The following is a 22,577-nucleotide window of genomic DNA, read 5'->3' on the forward strand; positions in this document are numbered from 1 at the left end:
AGAGGAGACCAGCCATAATTGGTGCATCTCCCCACCATGGCTTTGCCCCTCCCTCCCCGCCTCCCCAGCCCAGCTGAAGTGAGTTTCAGGGAATTTAAAGACCAGTACCTTGTATCCCTCCCATCTTCTTTTTTTTTTTTTTTTTTTTGTCTTTTGGGAGCCAGACATTAAAGATTGGGACTTTTAAGAAGCATACACACAAAAAATTAGAAAGTCTTCATGCATGTGCAGTGAGAGGTGCAGGCTCAGAAAGACCAGAGAACTTGTTTTGCTTGAGCCTGACCCTCAGCACAGAGATTGCCTATAACAATCAAAACTACAAATATAAAAAGGGAGATCAAGATAGCAGAGTAGGAAGACAGTGGGTTCACCTTCCCTGAAGAATATATCAGACTACAAGCACATATAGAGCAGCTCTTGCTGAAATCAGCCTGGGGACAAGCAGAACAGCTGTTCACAACCAAGGCTGTAAAGAGAGATCCACATGGAGTCTGGCTGGAACGTAAACTGATACAGTCATTATGTGAGACATTATGGAGGTTCCTCAGAAAAGTAAAAATAGAATCACTGTATGATCCAGCAATTCCTACTTCTGGGTATATATCTGAAGAAAATGAAAACACTAATTCCAACCCCATTGCTCATAGCAGCATTATTTATAACTTCCAAGATGTGGAAGCAACCTGTGTTCATTAGTAAATGAATGGGTATGAAGCAGATTTGGAATATATATGCAGTAGGTACTAATCAGTCAAAAAAAAAAAAAATTTGCTATTTGCAAGACTGGTGGACTTGGGAAGTTATTTTGCTTAGTGAAATAAGTCATATAGAGAAAGATATATTCTACATTTTTCACTTATAAATGAAACACAAAAATTTAAATAAGTGAATAACTATGCTGTTAATATAACTAATGTGAGATTAATATAACAATGTAAATCAACTATGCTTTCATTAAAAATTGATTAATTAATTAAAAAACATTTCTAGGATTGTTTGGAGGTTACCGCCTGTGTTTTCTTCTAGAAATTTTATGGTTTTAGGTCTTTCACTTAATTCTTTAATCTATTTTGAATTAATTTTTGTGTTTGGTGTAAGATAATGGTCCAATTTTACTCTTTTGTTTGCCACAGATCTTTATTTGATTCATTTTTGGTAGGTTGTGTGTTTCTAGGAAAATCTCTTCTATATTCTTGGTATATTTCTTAGAGCATTTTTTTTTTCTTTTAAGTTAGTTCCAGTATTATTTAAGACAGAAGTCCCCATCAGAGGGAGCTGTTTACTTAGATTATTGCTGAAACAATTTCCAACTGAGACTAATTCTCTTCACTGATAGGAAATGTTTCATACCTTATAACTCTATTCCTTAATACACAGGGACAATTAGCACATTATTTTTTTCACACAAGGTTGTAGTTCTGATACAGAAGGAAAGCTTATTTTAGGATACTTGAAATTTTAAGAAACCTGTCCCCTAAAACCCAGTGTCCTCTCTTTCCTTTGCCAAGAGTTATGTTTTAAACTATGTAGACAATTTATTTATATGAACTAGTAAATCTAAGAGAAAACCTTTTTCCTATAAGTTATTGATAGGACTGTTGATATGCATAGTAGGGTAAACCCCAGATAATTGCACTTCTCTTCTAATAATACATGTACTGTAACATTGTGGGATTTGCTAGGACACATTTCTAAGTTCTGTTGTCCAGAAATGCAATTATCCATTGCGTTTGCAGCCAGGATTTCTATTCTTTCGTTTGTTTAAAAATTCAAAATATGACGAGATTTGACTAAAAGAATATCCCTTAATCATGGCTACTTGCTTTGAAATGGGGAGTTTTGGTAGTTAAAATGATTCTTGTGAAGAGAGTCTGGTGTCTCTCTCTCTCTCTCTTTTTTTTTTTCATCTATTTTTATTAGTTGGAAGCTAATTACTTTACAATATTGTAGTGGCTTTTGCCATACATTGACATGAATCAGCCATGGACTAAACATTTCTGGAGTTTCCTAGCAGGATATCTAATCGCAATTCACATAATTAATAATTTTCTATTTATTTGGATTCTTTTCCAAAATGCTACATCATGATTTTCCCCATTCTACCTAACTGTGTGAGGATAGCATTTTCAAAATACAATGTGATATACTGTAATGATCCTAAACATAGATCTTAGGTTGTAGATACAAAGAATGAAGGAAAAAATTCAAAGTGAAACCTAAAATTAAAATGTCAAAATGTGTAATCTTTGAGTGAAGATTACTGCAGACTGAATGTTTGTGTCCTCCTGAAATTCATATGTTGAAACCTAATCCTCAATGTGATGGCCTTAGGAAGTGAGAACTGTGGTAGTTGATCACATCATAAGGATAGAGCTCTCATGGATGGGATCAGTGCTTCTGTAAAAGAGACAGCAGAGAGGTCTCCTTTCTCTTTGGTCCTGAGAGGATATAGCAAGAAATGGCAGGCTGTGAACCAGGCAGAGGGACCTCATCAGACTCTCAATCTTCCAATGCCTTGATCTTGGACTTCCTTGGATCCACAACTTTGAGAGATACATTGTGGTTTTTTATAAGTACCCCGATCTGTAGATTTTACTCTGTGTGTGTGTGTGTGTGTGTGTGTGTGTGTGTTCCCAATCATGTCTGACTCTTTGCCATCCTATGGGCTGGGACCACCAGGCTTCTCTGTCCTGAATTCCCATGGAATTCTCCAGGTGAGAATACTGGAGTGGGTTGCCATTCCTTTCTCCAGGGGATCTTCTCAACCCAGGGATTGAACCTGGGTTTCCTGCATTGTAGGCAGATCCTTTAACATCTAAGCCACCAGGGAAGCCCCAGATTTATTTTATTGTATTTTTATTTATTTCATACAATGTCTTTTAACCTTTTCAATATTTCTCCCTTTAGAGTTGCCTTGCAAAAAATATCCCATATTTGTGGTAGCACAGGTCATTGTTCTGGGTTTTGAATTGTGAGCACTGCTTATTCTGTGCAGTTTGACAAATCTCAGAGTCTGGTACTTTCTTTTACTACTAAGAGGACCCTGCTATATAGGTAAAAATGATACTGTTTTTCCCTATAAATGTTGTTTATTTGCTAAGTTGTGTCTGACTCTTCTGTGACCCCATGGAGTGAAGCCCAGCAGACTCCTCTGTCCATGGGATTTCCCAGGAAAGAATCCTGGAGTGGGTTGCCAGTTTCTTCTCCAGCGTATCTTCCTGACCCTGGGATTGAACCCACATTTCCTTTATAGGTGGATCCATACCACTGAGCCACTAGGGTAGCCCTACTAAATATGCGTGTGTGTAAATAAATGTGTATGTATTCTTTAGGCTTCCTTGCTGGCTCAGACGGTAAAGAATCCTCCTGCAGTGAAAGAGGTGAGGGTTCAATCCCTAGGTTGGTAAGATACCCTGGAGAAGGATAAACCCGTTCTAGTATTCTTGCCTGGAGAATTCCATGGACAGAGGAGCCTGGCAGACTATAGTCCATGGGGTCACAAAGAGTCGGACAGGACTGAGTGACTGTTCTCTCTATTCTGTTCTTTAGCTCCATGATTCCTGTTTAGTATTTTTAAGTTTTCTGTATCTTTGTGAAATTCTCACTTTGTTTATGTATTATTCTCTGATTACAGTAAGCGTGATACATTTTTGAATTCTATGTCAGGTAATTTACATATCCATTCTATTAAAGTCAGTTTGGAATGCTTTATCTTAATCTCTTTTGGAAAATATTTCAACTAGTTTTCATCTTTATTGACTCTCTGCTTTGGTGTCTGCATGTTACACTGAACACCCACCTGTCCTAATTTTTATGGGCTGGCATTGTACTGAAGAAAGCACTAATAAGCCTGGCCAGTGTGGACTGCTCAACCTCTGTGTCAGTTCAGCCTTCTCTCTTTACTCTTAGTGGGCTTCCAGGTATTCCAAGTATGCTCGGTCGCCTCAGTGGTCTAAAACAAGCAAGACCGAAGCCAAGTCCACATGCAGCCCCCAGATATGCTGTGTCATGAGATGTATGGTGCACTTCCTTCCTCTCCAGGGAAAGCTATAAGAGAGGGGTTTTCAATATTTTGTTCTATGCTGATCTGGTGAGGGGGAGCTATAGTGACTTCCAGCCCTGGGTGGTTCTCTCTTACCCAGGATAGCCACAGAATTCTGTATCCTGGGTCCCCTATGCTTTCTGACACAGGCAGTCTTGAAGCCTATCTTCTGGCCTTGGGGCATTGGCCACATAGTGCATACCTTTCCTTCCCCAGGGAGAAGCTAGAACTGGGGAGTTGGTCCCAACCTGAAAGTTCTTTGGAAGAATAAGTACTTTGAAAAGAGGATTTCCTGAATTTCTCTAACAGTTTCTGTATAACTGGTTTCACACATTACTAGGAGCTGGATCTTTTTAATGACTCTTTGGATTTCTTACAAAGGAAATCTGTGCCTGAAATGTTTCTGAATCAGTGTGTTCATGGGGTGGGGGTGGGAGGGCGGGTAGATGGTTCTAGGGCTTGCTTTTCTGTCATCTTGCTGAATAGATAACAGGAATTTATTTTCAGCTTTTCCTTGGGGGATGTATAATCTCTATGAAAGTGAAAGTCACTCAACTGTGTCTGACTGTTTTCAACCCCATGGACTATACAGTCCATGGAATTCTCCAGGGCAAAATACTGGAATGGATAGCCATTCCTTTCTCCAGGGGATCTTCCCAACCCAGGGATTGAACCCAGGTCTCCCACACTGCAGACAAATTCTTTACCAGCTGAGCCACCAGGGAAACTCAAAATATATTTTGTCTGCACCACGTGGCATGTGGGATCTTAGTTCCCCGATGTGGGATCTTAGTTCCCCGACCAGGGATCAAACCTGTGCCCCCTGCATTGGAAGCTCAGAGTCTTAACCACTGGACTGCCAGTGAAGTCAATAATCCCAATAGTGAAGGGAAAACTTGAGTAAACATTGAAATCCCTAAGTGACAAAAAACACATAATGGTCATATTTGTAAATAAAATCCCCTCAGGTCCCTATTACACCTGGAATGTTTTCCTGAGGAAGTGTCTGAGCAAGCTTCTGCCCTGGGATAACTGAGTGTATGACATCATTACACTCACTTTAAGTCTTCTGTGGCTTCAGTTCACTTCAGTTCAGTTCAGTTGCTCAGTCATGTCCAACTGTTTGCGACCCCATGAATCGCAGCACGCCAGGCCTCCCTGTCCATCACCAACTCCCGGACTTCACTCAAACTCATGTCCATCGAGTTCTGAGTCTTACCAAGTGGCAAAGATGATAATAATAAAAACTCAATTTTGCTCAAAAATTATGAGCTGTAGTTCTGAAAGATTTATGGTACATATCAGAAATTAAGTGTAGGCTGCATCCTCTTAGAAGCAAAGGAAAGAAAGTCTCAGAGCCTGAAGTTGCTCTTCCAAGACATGGGGGTAAGAACTCAGATAAGGAAACTGCATGGTTTAATGGCCTAAGGAAGGTGAGTTTCTGAATTCCACTTATATTAATACCCTCCTTTTGTGATAAGTGTTCAGGGAACTAAGATAGATGACTTTCTTTTTCATTTTTGTAGCCCTGGGATTCAGTGAAACTGACAGAAGAATACATTAAAAGAAGGGTGCTGGGAAAGTTTAAAGACATTATTTCGCTCAGAGAATGCATTATCTCAGTCAGCTCCATCGTGGACATCTCACTCTTCTGTATTTATGGTTTCTACTTTGTGACATGGAGCGGTAAGTTAATCCCTCCTAGATTTCCTTAGTTTTGGTTTAGAAAATCTTCTTGATTCCCCCTCCACCAAGCCTAATCTGTGTTGGAGGTCAGTACCAAGTTGGTGGGGTTGCTGCCACAGTTTTACTGGTGAAGAGAAGGGTCATGTGAAGGAAGAATTGATGAAAGAGAGAAGGGTGGCTATGTCTTGGTCCAAACTTCTCCACAATCCTGTGGTTTTTACAGCAGTCATTTGCATAGGGAAGCAAAGTGCTACATGCTGTAGGCTAACTTTTTATACTTTTTGCTCATATAGCTCATAAAGCCTAACAAGGGAACACCCATGTCACTCAGTTTCATGATAATGATAAAATAGAGCATCGTCCACATTGGTCAGATCTCAGATCTTGCCAGTGCATGCAACATTCTTTAGATGTTGTGGGAAAGTTGAATTTTTCTCTGTGTAATTCTTTCTCCTCTGTCCACAGGTTCTCTTAGAGAAGAATGGCTTCTGGAAATGGTTCATTTGGGACTGAATTCCTTCTATTGGGGTTAACAGACCAACCAGATCTCCAATCCCCTTTGTTCTTCCTGTTCCTAGTAACATATAACAGTCACTGTGTTGGGAAACTTGGGCATGATAACTTTAATTGGGATGAATTCACATCTACACACCCCCATGTGCTTTTTCCTCTTTAATTTGTCCTTCACAGATCTCCATTATTCTTCTGTGTTTACACCAAAAATGCTGGTTACCTTCATGTCAAAGAATAACATTATTCTTACATGGGGTGCATGGCCCAGCTTTACTTGTGTTTTTTTGCTATTTCTGAAATCTATGTTCTGACATCAATGGCCTATGACCACTATGTGGCCATCTGTAACCCACTTTTTTAGAATGTTATCATGTCCCCTAAAGTGTGTTCCAGCCTTTTCCTTGGTTCCTACTTGATGGCATTTTCTGGTACCCCAGTTCACACTCTATGTTGACACTGACTTTCTGTGATGCAAATTTCATTAGCTTTTTTTTCTGTGACATGCTGCCTCTTCTCCAGCTCTTCTGCACAAGTCCTCATGTCAATGAGCTGGTAATTTCCATTGTGGTGGCCATCAATATCATCTTTGTCTCTTATGGTCTCATCTTCTCCAGCATCCTCCGCATCAAGTCCATGGAAGGAAGATCCAAAGCCCTCAGCACCTGCAGTTCCCACATAATTGCTGTTTCCCTGTTCTTTGGATCAGGTGCATTTGTGTATCTCAAACCATCTTCTGCTGGGTCAAAGGGTGAGGGAAAAATTTCTTCTGTCTTTTATATCAATACCATTCCCTTGCTGTACCCCTTAATTTATAGCTTGAGGAACAAAGACATTATACTTGCTCTGGAAAAAACCCTGAGTATGAGATAGTTTTGATCAAAGAGTATCTGTCTGTGCAGTTGGTTATATGACAAGGCGATTGTGTGCTGCAATTATATATTATTTATGGCAGCCTTTTAATCCTATTTTTTCCTTAACTTGATAAAGGAAATTTGAGTCTTTTTTATAAGTAATTTCTAGTCTTTTTGGAGTAGGTCTTTTTTTTTTTCTCATGATTACCAAAATATCTTCTCTACCCTTTTTGTTCCTGTTTAGTAATAGCATTAATTAAATCATAACATTATCTCCATCTTTTTATATCATTGTCACTTCTGAACTCTTTTTTTTCCTTTGGAACATTATGCATGGTTTTCAAATAATGGCATTCTATAACAATAGAGTGACTTTGTATCATCGAGGGTGTTTTTATCTACCACTTGCTATTAAAAGTATGAATTAAATATTTCTACTCTTTTCATGCTCTTTTCAAGAACGCCAGAGTTTAAAGTTTCTATGGTCACTATCAAGGATAATCCATTTTACGTATATAAAGGTTATGCTTCAAGCTTCTTTTGGCAAAGGATTTTTTTTTTTAACCTTTGTACAGTCAAGCATAGGCATAACAGTTCATCAAACTATATTTATTGTATGCATGGAAAAGTTAAGTTTAGAGTGGTTAGATTTACTTCAGTCACCTAACTTTACAAAGAAAACCTGATTTCAAGTTTGCTACTTTGTAATCTATTTTGCTGTTACTTTCTTCTATTACTTTTATTTCAGTAATGGTAGAATATGAGGAAACATTGCTAATTTCAAAAATGGTCAATTAAAAGAAATGTAAATAAATCTTAAACATATAACACACACACACACACACAAAAGTGACTCTGCCTTGCCCTAAGATGATAAATGAATTTCTCTCAATGTGGCTATCACTTTTTAGTTATTTTGTAGAAAAATAGCTTGATTGTTCTTTTTGTTGGGATCTAGGAAAACTTTGGGGTTAATATATTGGGGAGCAGATTGATTCAAACAAGGAAGTTAGTTTTTCTGAAAAAAAAATTTAAAGAATTGAATTTAGAAGGTTTGCAACTATCTGTAATTCAGGAACAGTATGTGAGAAAAAGAATGTGAGAAAAAGAAGCCTAAATCATGCAATATGTCAGGACCGAGACAGACACATGGGCAGTAAATAAGAGGTCCCCCTTGGGAGTGGTCATGATACAATTTCAATCTGAATTTATATCCCATTGAGTATTGTAAATACATTCCGGTGTCCATAAGGCCTTGATAAAATTATAATGCACAATGTCCATAAATTGGTGGTGTTTGGAAATGAAGATGGAAAAGTTACAGCCATGTTTGGGAAGCAGGTAGAGAGAGGACAGCTCTTCAGGAGATAAAATTATTGTTCAATAGCTTAAGTCACATCCAACTCTGTGAACTGATGGACTCTAGCCTGCCAGGCACCTCTGTCCATGGGATTTTCCAGGCAAGAATACTGGAGTGGGTAGCCACTTCCTTCTCCAGGGGATCTTCCCAACCTGGGGATTGAACCTTGTCTCCTGCACTGACAGGCAGATTCTTTACCACTGAGCCACCTGGAAGCCCCAGCAGATAAAATAGCTAGGGATAACTGGAACTCAATTTACAAAAAAGGAATTTAGAATGAAGAATAGTAGATAATGGAAGACTTACCTGTTGCTTTCTACATTCTGGAAGACCCTAGATTTATTGTGGAGGTCACATAATCTATTTGGATGATAAAAGCATACTTTACTTAAATTAAAAGAAAGAATAAACTAAACCCACAGGACTGGAGGACTCGGAGATGACTAAATAGCACCTTCTTGTTGGCTTTCATATGCTATTTCCATTTGGATATTTAAGTATGAAAATCTTGAACCACAGTTGGTATAGCAATGAGAAATTAAAGAAATTAAAAAAAAATTGGATGAATGAACCAAGTTGTGACCATGACTTCTGGAAAGAATCCTGAATTATTATCATTCTGGGGGAAAAAAGGTTAAAAAAGGCAACTCTAAAAATCCTCAACTGAATGTATCAAGTGAGAATTTAAATATTTTCTAGATGCCTTTGATGATATTCACCATTTGCCACATTCCTAGTCTCCACTCACTATTCAATTATTTTAAAATTCAGCATAACTGGTTTGTTTGTCTGTTAGTTTTTTGGATGTTGTGATTGTTAAATCCTTTCTTAGTTTAAAAAGACCACTCATTCCCTTCCCTTGATCCCACTATTAACACAATTTATTTTAACTTTACAAGTTCTAATTATGTGAAATATTTGGTCTCGGCTGAAGCTTTCTGCTTTCTCCCCTTTCTTTTACTTACTCTTCATTTAAAAAAACTTGTTTTCTTTGCTGAAAGAAAAGTATATATAAGCAGGTATAAATAATATCCAAGTGGTATTTGGAAATCTGTGGACATCACAGAGGTGTGTCCACTAGGTTATATGTTCTATCATAATTTGAGGTGGCCACAAGAGTGGCTGAAACCCAGTTACTAATCTGTCATGAACATCAAAATGCAAATGAAATGTGCTTTATTTACAGAAAAAAAATAAGTTTTCTTGAAAGTAATTTGTCTTTGACTAATTGGAAAAAATTACTTAAATAGTAATTGTTATAATAAAGAGTGGTGACATTTCTAAGGAGATAACTTAGAGAGTTGGGCAATTTGAACACATTTTAGTTACAAATAAGTACTGTGTCTATCTATTTGTACTTCTTTCAAAAGAGGGAAATCAAGTTAGGATATTTTACTTACACAGCATAGCTATTCTTAGTTGTTTTTGCTTTTTTAATGTATGTGAATGGAGCCGATGAGTAACAAGGGAAACTGTTGAAATTTTCACAACTGAGAGTCCATCAGGTTAATTATGGAATGTGACAGTACTTATGTACTAAACAGAGCTGGAAGCTCTGGTTTTCTAGTTTTGACAAAAATGGTCCTCTGAATCACAGACCAAAAAATTCCTAAATTACATCCTGAAAAATGGTAGAGATTAACGACCATTAGTTAAAATGGTAAAGCAGAAATAGAGTCACAGATGTAGAGAACAAACTTATGGGTACTAAGAAGGGAAGAGGCTTCCCTGGTGGCTCAGATGGGTAAGGAATCATCCTGCAACATGGAAGACCTGGGTTAGATCCCTAGGTCAGGAAGATCCCCTGGAGAGGGAATGACTACCCACTCCAGTATTCTTGCCTGGAGAATCCCCATGGACATAAGAACCTGGTGGGCTACAGCTCATGGGGTCACAGAGAATCCCTTGGACAGAAAGGAGATGAAACCACTCAATCCTAGAGGAAATTAACCCTGAATACTCGTTGGAAGGACTGATGCTGAAGCTGAAACTCCAAAACTTTGGCCACTTGATGCAAAGAATGAGCTCATTGGAAAAGACCTTGATGCTAAGAAAGACTGAGGGCAGGGGGACAAGGGGACGACAGAGGATGAGATGGTTGGATGGCATCATCAACTCAATGGACATGAGTTTGAGCAAACTCTGGGAGATAGTGAAGGATAGGGAAGCCTGGTGTGCTGTAGTCCATGGAGTCGCAAAGTGTCAGACAAGACTGGGAAACTGAACAGCAACAACAAAAAGAAGAGGAGGTGGGATGAATTAGGACATTGGGACTGACGTATAAACACTGCTATGTATACACTAGATAACTAATGAGAACCTCTCGTATAGCACAAAAACCTCTATTCAGTTCTTTGTAGTGACCTAAATGGGAAGGAAATTAAAAAAAAAAATGATTATAGCAATATCCAATTTAAATATACTTCAAGTCCTTTTACATGTGATTTCAAATTTTCTGCTAGCCAAATTATAAAGGCAAAAGAGAAAGATGTGACATTAATTAAAATAATGTTTCCTGTATCTCAATAGACCCAAAACATTATCACTTCATCATGCAACCAATATAAAAATGAAGACATTTTTACCTTTTATTGTATTAAGCCTTCAAAGTGCTCTCACAACAGCCCAGATCAATGTGGCACTAAATTTTTAATATTAAGAGCCCTTGATCTCTGTTTAGATTTCATTAAATTTACAATTGGAGAGACAGAATCCCATACTTAAGTTGTTCCAAACATGTATCTGGGCTGTCTCTAGTTGTGGCGAGTGAGGGTTGCTCTCAAGTTGTGGCTCGTGAACTCAGTAGTTGCCGCTCTTGGACTCTAGAGCATGGGCTTCAGTTGTTCTGGCCCGAGGGCTCAGTTGTGGTGAATGGACTTAGTTGTACCAGGACATGTGGAATCTTCCTGTATCAGGAATTGTACTCATGTCTACTGCATTGGCAGGTGGATTCTTTACTACTGGACCAACAGGGAAATTCAATGGCCATACATTTTCTGTCATTTAAAAATAAAATATCTTATTTGATGACTTTATCATACTTTTGCAGTTTTATTGAGGAAAAAAATGACTGTATACATTTAGTGAAAGTGAAAGTTGATCAGTCATGTCCGACTCTTTGCAACCCCAGGGACTATACAGTCCATGGAATTCTTCAGGCCAGAATGCTGGAGTGGGTAGCCTTTCCCTTCTCCAGGGGATCTTCCCAACCCAGGGACCGAACCCAGGTCTCCTGCATTGCAGGTGGGTATTTACCAGCTGAGCCACAAGGGAAGCCCAAGAGTACTGGAGTGAGTAGCCTATCCCTTCTCCAGCAGATCTTCCTGACCCAGGAATTGAACTGGGGTCTCCTGCATTGCAGGCAGATTCTTTACCAACTGAGCTATCAGAGAAGCCCAGTTTTAGGGAACATGGTTCAAGATGGTGACATAGGAAGATCCTGAGCTCACCTCCCTCCATGAATGCAGTGATTCTACAGCTATATATGAAACAATCATATCTGAAAAAGATTTGAAAACTTGCTGAGCACTTTCTTCACCTTGTAAGGTGAGAAAAAGTCCACACTGAGGTCGATAGAACAGGCTGAGATACAGTCTCACTATAAACTCTACCCCAGTACAGAAACCAAAAATGGTGAGGATACTCACAAACCTGAGTTTTTGCACTGTTCTAGTTCTGATATAGAAGAAAATTGTTATTTCAGAACCATTTAAATTACAAGAAAGCTTTCACCTGAAGACCTAGTGTTCTTTTACTCCTTTAATAAGAGTTATTTTCTAGAATGTGTAGAGAATTGATGGATTAGAAAATCTCAGAGGGAACATTTTTCCTATAAGTGAGTCATTGATAGGCCAGTTTATTGGGATTCCATGCTAGCCCAGCTGGTAAAGAATCCAAATGCAATACAGGGGAACCTGATTCCATTCCTGGATCAGGAAGATCCCCTGGAAAAGGGATAAGCTACCCACTCCAGTATTCTTGGGCTTCCCTAGTTTCTCAGATGGTAAAGAATCAACCTGCAATGAATGACACATGGGTTCGATCCTTTGGTTGGGAAAATCCCCTGGAGGAGGGCATGGCAACCCACTCCAATATTCTTGCCTGGAGAATCCCCATGGACAGAGGAACCTGGCAGGTGACAGTCCATAGGGTCACAAAGAGTTGGACAAGACTGAGTGAGTAAGCACAGCACCAGCACTGATTTGCTAGGACTCATTTCTGAATCATATTGTCCAGAAATGCAATTGCTCATTGCCCTTACACCCAACTTCAATATGTCTGGCTTCATGCATGAACTGGATGAAAGACTCTCTTGGCAATTTTCTGAATCCTACATATTCGGTACATAAATTGTTTTTGCATCAGTTGTTCTTGTAGGAAAAGAGAGACTAGGGCTTCCTCTTCATTTCTGTAATCTAAATGAACAGAACATGTGAGATTTGGCTCTCCTTTTGTGAATGGACAATCCCTAAGTGAAGGGAAAACTTGAGTAAACTATGGAATCTCTAAGGTACTGAGGACAGACTAAGGTACAGAATGCAAATGCAATCCCCCCAGGTCCCTATTATACATAGAATGTTTCCCTGGGGAAGAGCCTGAGCAAGCTTCTGCCACATTTATAACTGAGTTCATTATAGCATTACACTCACATTAAATCTGTGACTTACAAAGTGGCAAAAATAATAATAAAGAATGTTTATTATTCTCTGTTGCTTGAGTGAACTGGAAGTCATAAACAGAAATTATGTTCTATATTTCTAAAATATTATGAAGTCAAATCAGAAAATACATGTGGGCTTCATGTAGAGTCATGTAGAGTCAAAGGAACCAAAGTTTCAGAACCTGAAATTGCACTACTAAGACCAGAGTGTACAACCAATGATAAGAAAGCCCTGGGGTTTTCTGGAGAAAGTAAGGTGAGTTTCTGAATTCCATTTATTCATGCCCTTCTTGTTTGAAATGGAAGTTCAAGGATCTAAGATATGGCAATTTATTTCCAATTTAGCACCCTGAGACTCACATAAAACTTAGAAAAATCTCTATTCAAGGCATGGATCAGTGAATGTTCAGAGACACTAGGGGCCTAAAAGGATGCATTAAATCAGTCAGTAAGTTCTCTGTCCATGGATGGAGGTCTTACTCATCTGCAATTACAACTTTGTGATGTGGGGCAAAGAGTTAACCCCCCATTGACTCTGGCCTTTTAGTTTTAGTTAAGAAGCAATTTTCTTTCTTCCCACCCCACCAAGTCTAATCTGCTTTAGAGACCAGCACCTAATCGTTAGTCTCTGCCTATAGTCTTACTGGTGAGGGGAGATTCCAAGTGAAAGGAGAAATGTTGAGATGTGGGAAGAATGAGTCAATCCTGGTCCAAACCTCTCCTTTATCCAATTTTTGATTTTTTCCCAAGCAGTCAAGTCTACACAGGGCAGTCATTTCCTTCCTTCTGTAGGCTACGTTTTGATACTCTTTCCTACTTAGTTTACAAAGACCCGAGAAAGTGAAATTCCCTGTCACTCAGTTTCAGGATAATGGTAACACAGTTCCATGAGAGAGTAGGTAAGACAATTCTGTGAGAAAGGCTGGGTTACTCTCAGAGATTCCCAGCCCAAACATCCCACTTGTGAGAGGAGATATTGTGTGAAAATTGGGTCATTGTTCTCTATGTAACCTTTTTCTTCTGTGCTCACAGATCACCTTAGAGAAGAATGGCTCCTGGAAATGGCTCTTTTGTGACCGAATTCATTCTGTTGGGATTAACCAACCAGCCAGATCTCCAACTCCCTCTATTCTTCCTGTTCCTAGGAATCTACATGGTCACTGTGCTGGGAAATTTGGGATTGATAATCCTAATTGCACTGAATTCACATCTGCACACCCCCATGTACTTTTTCCTGTTTAACTTGTCTTTCATAGACCTCTGTTATTCTTCTGTATTTACACCCAAAATGCTGATTAACTTCATATCAAAGAAGAATATTATTTCTTACATGGGGTGCATGACCCAGCTTTACTTTTTCTGCTTTTTTATCATTTCTGAATGCTATGTGCTGACATCAATGGCCTATGACCGCTATGTGGCCATCTGTAAGCCACTTTTGTATAATGTTGTTATGTCCCCTAAAGTGTGTTCCAGGCTTATGTTTGCTTCCTACTTGATGGCGTTTTCTGGTGCCATGGCTCACACTGGATGCATGCTGAGACTGACCTTCTGTGATGCAAACACCATCAACCATTATTTCTGTGATATCCTCCCTCTGCTCGAGCTCTCCTGCACAAGTACCTATGTCAGTGAGCTGGAAGTCTTCATTGTAGTGGGCATCAATATCACTGTGCCCAGTCTCACCATCTTTGTCTCTTATGGTCTCATCCTCATCAACATCCTCCACATCAGCTCCACAGAGGGCAGGTCCAAAGCCTTCAGCACCTGCAGTTCGCACATCATTGCTGTTTCTCTCTTCTTTGGATCAGGGGCATTTATGTATCTCAAACCACCTTCTGCTGTGTCTATGGAAGAGGGGAAAATCTCTTCTGTCTTTTATACCAATTTGATTCCTATGATGAACCCATTAATCTATAGCTTGCGGAACAAAGATGTTAAACTTGCTCTGAGAAAAACTCTGAGTAGGAGACAGTTTTAATTAGAACTGTCTGTGTGCACAAGTAACTTGTACCATGAGATGTTGAGTTTTTAATTTTAATGACAACCTTCTTACCACATTTTTAATCTATTTTTTAACCTAGTATTTTAAAGAAATTTGAGTCTTGTTTGAATAATTTATTACCATTTTTATAAATTTTTCTCACTGTTTTCAAAATACATATCATCTCTTTCTCTTAAATAGTAATAATATTAAATAGTGAATATATTATCTTTTTTTATTGTCATTTTGAAATTATTTTTCCACTGGGAAAAGATGAATGGCCTCCAAATAATGAATTACATAGTACTAGACTGAAACATATCACTAGGGATATTTTTAATCTATCAACTTGCAATAAGAAGGATAAATAAGATACTCTGTTTCTACTCTTATCTTTCCATATTTCACTTGGCAATATATACCTTCTTGAAATACCAGAGATTGATGGTTCTAAGAGTATCAAGGATTATCCCTTTCCCATATGTAAACATTTAGTGTTAAGCTTCTTTTTGCAAAGAGTTTTATTTTTCACCTTTGTAAGTAAAACTGACTCATAACCAATCATCAAAATGTTTTGCATGAATGGTAAAGTGAAGCCAAGACTGGATGATGATTTACTTAAAGTCACACAATTTTAGAAAGAAAGTTTGTAGACTAAATTCTTATCATTTTGACTTCAAGTGTATTATTCTTCAGCATAGTCTATACACTCTTGATTCTGTTATTCTATTTCAATGAGCATGAAATATAAGAAAACATTCCTGATTTAAAAGTTGATTCTCCTCCGTCTCAGAATTTTTCTCAAGCTGGGTATTCCTTTCTTTTCTTTATAGCAAAACAGTTTGATTGTCTTTTGCTGTTGTTGTCAGAAAGAGAAAGCCTTTTGAGCTTATATATTATAGAAATGATTTGCTCAAAAAGGGAACTATTTCTGCAAAATTAAAAACCTGAATGTGGAATGCTTGCAAGTGTTTGTACTTCAGAGAGCAGGGCTCATGCAGTAAGGATGCTCAGAAACATGTAATTATGTCAGGACTCAAGGAGGCATATGGCCAATAAATAAGATGTCCCAGTGTGGGACGTGGCCATGAGATTTAGGTACCTGGGCTTCATTTGTGGCTCAGCTGATAAAGAATCCACCTGCAATGCAGGAGACCTGGGTTTGATCCCTGGGCTGGGAAGATCCCCTGGAGAAGGGAACCTACTCCACTATTCTGGCCTGGAGAATTCTATGCACTCTGTACTCCATGGGATTGCAGAGAATCGGACACTACTGAGTGATTTTCATTTTCATTCTGAAGCTGCTTCCTGTTTGCCGAGTACTGTAAATATATTTCACTATTCATAAATCTTTGATAAAATGATTTGCTTAATGAGCACACATTATTAGTGTTTTGGAGAATGAAAGTGGAAGAGCTGGGGTCTCATTTGGGGAAATGGATAGAGAAAAGGCATCAGTTACAGGAGGTAAATTGTAAGGAGTAATTGCATAAATAAGGGATGAAGTAAATTACACAGAAAAGTGTTGGATAATGAAAACTTTTACCTATGGACTCACTTCTTGTGCAAGACCCTAGATACCATCGAGATCACAGAATTTATCTATATAAGATGAAAGCTTAATTTATTTATGATTTAAAATGTTAAACCAACAGGACTAGATGACCTTTGAACAAGTGGATTATTTCTGGTTTTGTTGACTTCTGTGTGCTACATTCATGTGGAATTTTAGGTGCAGAAACATCAAATTGCAGCTGGGAGAATAATGACAATGTGAAAGAACTATTTGGAGAATAAAATATGTTATGACAAGAATGTTGGATTATTTTTTGAAAGCAAAAACATGCTACTTTAAAAATCCTCAATATGTTGTATCAGTGACACTGTAATCATTTTCTAAGATATTTTGAATAATATTCATTACTTAACACTCTTAATCTCCAGTCAGTATTTATGTATTTTGAAATTTGGCAAACCTGATTTTTGACTTGTTTTGTTTGTTTGTTTGAGATGTTCAGCATAGCTTAATCCTTGGCTTATATTTTTAGATGACCACTCATATTCCATCTCCTGACTGCAATATGAACATGACTGACTTTTCCTTAACAAGTTCTACTTACATAATATTGTTGATCTTGGTTAGAGTTTTGTTTCTTTGTTTAAATTAGTGTTTCCTTCTATAAACTTGTTTCTTTGAATGGAAACAAATGCATCTAAACAAGTGAAATTAACTGAGCCATTTGGAAACCTAAGGAATACAGATGCATGTACTCTATTATGTATTTTGTAACCATTTGAGGATTCCCAAGACTGCCAACAAAGGTCCCTCTAGTCAAAGGTATGACTTTTCCAGTAACGTTCTATGGATATGGGAGCTGGACTATAAAGAAAGCTGAGCGCTTAAGGTTTGATACTTTTGAATTGTGGTGTTAGAGAAGACTCTTGAGAGTCCCTTGGACAGCAAAGAGATCCAACCAGTCCATCCTGAAGGAAAACACTCCTGAAAATTCATTGGAAGGAATGATGCTGAAACTCTAATACTTGGGCCACCTGATGTGAAGAACTGACTCATTGGAAAAGACTCCGATGCTGGGAAAGATTGAAGACAGTAGCAGAAGGGGGTGACAGAGGATGAGATGGTTGGACATGAGTTTGAGTAATCTCCAGGAGTTGGTGATGGACAGGGAAGCCTGGAGTGCTGCAGTCCATGGGGGTCACAAAGAGTCAGACATGACTGAGTGACTGAACTGAACTAAGCTGAAGAGTGAGTTAAGCCTGGTCACTAATCTTTCATTTCATGGGCCTCAAACTTAGAATGAAATCTGTTCATTACATAAAAGAGTTACTCTTTATTTCATTTTATTTTTTTTAAGGAACCATGTTTATTTTATTTATTTATTTATTTTTTTTATTAGTTGGAGGCTAATTACTTCACAATATTGTAGTGGTTTTTGTCATACATTGACATGAATTAGCCATGGAGTTACATGTATTCCCCATCCCGATCCCCCCTCCCACCTCCCTCTCTACCCAATCCCTCTGGGTCTTCCCAGTGCACCAGGCCCAAGCACTTGTCTCATGCATCCAACCTGGGCTGGTGATCTGTTTCACCCTAGATAATATACATGTTTCAATGCTGTTCTCTTGAAACATCCCACCCTCACCTTCTCCCACAGAGTCCACAAGTCTGTTCTATACATCTGTGTCTCTTTTACTGTTTTGCATATAGGGTTATCATTACCATCTCTCTAAATTCCACATATATGTGTTAGTATACTGTAATGGTCTTTATCTTTCTGGCTTACTTCACTCTGTATATGGGCTCCAGTTTCATCCATCTCATTAGAACTGATTCAAATGAATTCTTTTTAATGGCTGAGTAATATTCCATGGTGTATATGTACCACAGCTTCCTCATCCATTCGTCTGCTGATGGGCATCTAGGTTGCTTCCATGTCCTGGCTATTATAAACAGTGCTGTGATGAACATTGGGGTGCACGTGTCTCTTTCAGATCTGGTTTCCTCAGTGTGTATGCCCAGAAGTGGGATTGCTGGGTCATATGGCAGTTCTATTTCCAGCATTTTAAGAAATCTCCACACTGTTTTCCATAGTGGCTGTACTAATTTGCATTCCCACCAACAGTGTAAGAGGGTTCCCTTTTCTCCACACCCTCTCCAGCATTTATTGCTTGTAGACTTTTGGATAGCAGCCATCCTGACTGGCGTGTAATGGTACCTCATTGTGGTTTTGATTTGCATTTCTCTGATAATGAGTGATGTTGAGCATCTTTTCATGTGTTTTTTTGCCATCTGTATGTCTTGCTTGGAGAAATGTCTGTTTAGTTCTTTGGCCCATTTTTTGATTGGGTCATTTATTTTTCTGGAGTTGAGCTGGAGGAGTTGCTTGTATATTTTTGAGATTAATCCTTTGTCTGTTGCTTCATTTGCTATTATTTTCTCCCAATCTGAGGGCTGTCTTTTCACCTTGCTTATAGTTTCCTTTGTTATGCAAAAGCTTTTAAGTTTCATTAGATCCCATTTGTTTATTTTTGCTTTTGTTTCTAAAATTCTGGGATGTGGGTCATAGAGGATCCTGCTGTGATTTATGTCGGGGAGTGTTTTGCCGATGTTCTCCTCTAGTAGGAGTTTTATAGTTTCTGGTCTTACATTTAGATCTTTAATCCATTTTGGGTTTATTTTTCTGTATGGTGTTGAAAAGTGTTCTAGTTTCATTCTTTTACAAGTGGTTGACCAGTTTTCCCAACACCACTTGTTAAAGAGGTTGTCTTTTTTCCATTGTATATCCTTGCCTCCTTTGTTGAAGATAAGGTGACCATAGGTTTGTGGATTTATCTCTGGGCTTTCTATTCTGTTCCATTGATCTATATTTCTGTCTTTGTGCCAGTACCATACTGTCTTGATGACTGTGGCTTTGTAGTAGAGTCTGAAGTCAGGCAGGTTGATTCTTCCAGTTCCATTTTTTCTCAAGATTATTTTGGCTATTCGAGGTTTTTTGTATTTCCATACAAATTGTGAAATTAAGAGTTACTCTTTAAAATGAGTGATTTTTATCTTTGGTTAATTTGAAAAAATGTATATAAATAAAATACAATTTGTGATAATTGTGGGAGTTAGCATTGTAAAGGAGGCAACTTTGCTGACTGTTCAGCAAATTAATCAGTTAGCAATGGAACTGTTTCAGTTAGCAATGCAACTGTGCATCTCTGTATTTGGACTTCTTTTAAGTGGAGGGGAAATCAAGCCAACATATTTTAATGTTCAGTTCAGTCTCAGTCGTATCTGACTCTGCGAGTCCATGGACTGCAACACGCCAGTCTTCCCTGTCCATTGCCAACACCTAGAACTTGTTCAAACTCATGTGCATCGATTTTGTGATGCCATCCAGCCATCACATCCTCTGTCATCCCCTTCTGCTCCTGTCTTCAGTCTTTCCAAGCATCAGCATATTTTCTAATGGCTCAGTTCTTCCTATCAGGTGGCCAAAGTACTGGAGCTTCAGCTTCAGCATCAGTCCTCCCGATGAATATTCAGAACTGAGTTCCTTTAGAATTGTCCAGTTTTACCTCCTTGTAGTTCTTCCTTTCTTGAGTTATGTGATTGGCACTGACGGGTTTTGAGGGAAGTTATGGTTCTGCTGAAGGTGTTCAGTCTTAGAGTCAACCTTTTAAGTTGACAACTTTCTCTTGTGCCTGTGAACCAGGACAGAACTTTTTCTAAATTGGTGTGAAATTGGATTCTTTTCCACAATGCTGCATCAAGAATATATATTTTCTTACCTAATGTGGTTAGACTAGTGATCTCAAATATTATACAACATATTGGGAAGATTCTAAACAAGAGATAGAGAGCTAAGAAGATGTTTCACAGAAGCCTACATTTAAAGTTTCACATGGCATGGTTTTAATTTTCTTTCATCAGAAATTCAGTGCCTAGCCATTTCTTCCATCTCTCCCTTTTAAGAGTTGCCCAACTAAAAACAAACAAATTCTATAATTGTGGTAGTTTCACAAGTTATTATTTTGTTTATGGAAGCCCTCTTTTTTTGGAGCATTTTGAAGGCACATTTTCGAGCATTTGATGTTTTTCTATCAATAAGAGAGAGAACACTCTCTTACTACCGAATGATGTTTTTCTCTCTCCTTCCACTCAATATAAGTAGTGTGTTTAAAGATAGGCTCATGCAGATTTATTTTTTCACACAAAAACATGTATATTTCTAAAATGGATGGACTGTACCAAGACAATTGAGTGGTCTTTTAAAAGTAAACACTCTCCTATTTTCTTTTATATGTTTTTGAGAAGGTTAAAGTTTTGTACCATATATAAAGTGTGCAATATATTTCAATCAATCAGAAGGGTACTTTCATGGCTTCTTATCAAAATTAACTCTGACTTGCTTTCTACTTTAGTTCTAACCAAGCCTTAATTATAGTTTTGAGAATTATATTTTTACTACACAGCTTCAATTTTCACATGGAGAACCACTGAAAGTCCTTGAACTAGGGAGGGACAAAGCTGTGCTTTCAGACTTTATTCTAGCAGCATTGTTCATGAGCAAATAAGAGTGACTATTTGGGAAAATGTGAAAATAATAGTTAGGAGCCACTATAGTTCAATATTATACTAGTTCAGTTTAATCATAAAACCAGAAGTTGTGTGGTGCTGGGGTCACGTGGGTGGAGGTCATTGTGGTTGTTGCTGTCGTGGTTTAGCATAAGACAAGTTTTGAATGTATTCTGAAAGCTCTTAGATGAAAACAAGATGAGTTTCAGAAGTATTAATTGAATTTTTGCTGTGTACTCAGCATTGTTCTTAGTTTCAGGATCCAAATAGTTAACAACATAGAATAGATGTTTGTCCTTATAGAATATACAGTTTATAGAAAAGCATGAATTAAAGGGGAAAAGTATGATGAGTTTTATGAAGGAGAATCTACTGAAATTTATGAGAACATGAATAATAAGAGCTGACATTTATTGACTCTCATATGCCAATACTGGCCCAATCATTTTACTTAGGTTTTTTTTTTTTTTTTGATTAACACAACAGCTCAATGAAAGAGATGCTATTTTGGCATCCCTTATTTTACATAGGAGAACCAAGAATATCAATAACTGCTGATGTGAAGCATTGATAACTTCACTTACTGAAATGTTACAAAAAATTAGGCAGCAGGAGAGTCTGGCAAGAATTTCAGGAATATGTTAAAAGTATAAACTATAGAAGAGATACACAATATTGCAAATTATTTCAGAGACATCTCAGAAAGAGAAAAACTGAAATGAGTTGCTGCAACATTTGAGGTATTCAGATAAAGAAAAAAAGAAACCTGGAAGTAGATCTTTTGAGGAAATAAGTCCATTTAGTAAATGTGAACAAAGAGGGATGAGACAATGTAGTAGCTTTCCCCTCAGAGGTGTAGATAATGAGGAGATGGGAATTCACTTTGGATCTACCAGAGGGATGTGCAGATGACACCACTCTTTCTTTTTTTAAATTTTATAAATTTATTTATTTTAGTTGGAGAATGAAAACTAGTACAGGCATCACTCTTATGGCAGAAAACAAAGAAGAACTAAAGAGCCTCTTGAAGAAAGTGAAAGAGGAGAGTGAAAAAGTTGGGTTAAAGCTCAACATTTAAGAAAACTAAGATCATGGCATCCAGTCCCATCACTTCATGGCAAAGAGATGGGGAAACAGTGGAAACAGTGGCTGACTTTATTTTGGGGGACTCCAAAATCACTGCAGGTGGTGATTGCAGCCATGAAATTAAAAGACACTTACTCCTTGGAAGGAAAGTTATGACCATCCTAGACAGCATATTATAAAGCAGAGACAGTACTTTGTTAACAAATGTCCATCTAGTCAAGGCTATGGTTTTTCCAGTGGTCATGTATGAATGTGAGAGTTGGACTATAAAGAAAGCTGAGCTCAGAAGAATTGATGCTTTTGAACTGTG

At 38.0% G+C, this 22,577-nt stretch overlaps 1 protein-coding gene and 1 pseudogene across 1 annotated transcript; both read left to right on the forward strand.

Moving 5' to 3' along the window:
• Nucleotides 1-6,209: 6,209 nt before the first annotated feature.
• On the forward strand, nt 6,210-7,111 carry LOC110121991 (olfactory receptor 8B3-like; annotated as a pseudogene).
• Nucleotides 7,112-14,160: 7,049 nt separating this feature from the next.
• On the forward strand, nt 14,161-15,093 carry LOC110151622 (olfactory receptor 8B3-like). The gene has a single exon (XM_020905113.2). It carries the CDS (start codon nt 14,161-14,163, stop codon nt 15,091-15,093), a length of 933 nt encoding a protein of 310 aa, XP_020760772.2.
• The last annotated feature ends 7,484 nt before the right edge of the window (nt 15,094-22,577 follow it).

This window comes from Odocoileus virginianus, unplaced genomic scaffold (genome assembly GCF_023699985.2).
Source record: "Odocoileus virginianus isolate 20LAN1187 ecotype Illinois unplaced genomic scaffold, Ovbor_1.2 Unplaced_Scaffold_19, whole genome shotgun sequence".
Classification (NCBI taxonomy): domain Eukaryota; kingdom Metazoa; phylum Chordata; class Mammalia; order Artiodactyla; family Cervidae; genus Odocoileus; species Odocoileus virginianus.

Bases quoted from the DNA above. Each gene is read 5' to 3' on its own strand.
- LOC110151622 (XM_020905113.2), top strand. From the start codon at position 14,161: ATGGCTCCTGGAAATGGCTCTTTTGTGACCGAATTCATTCTGTTGGGA.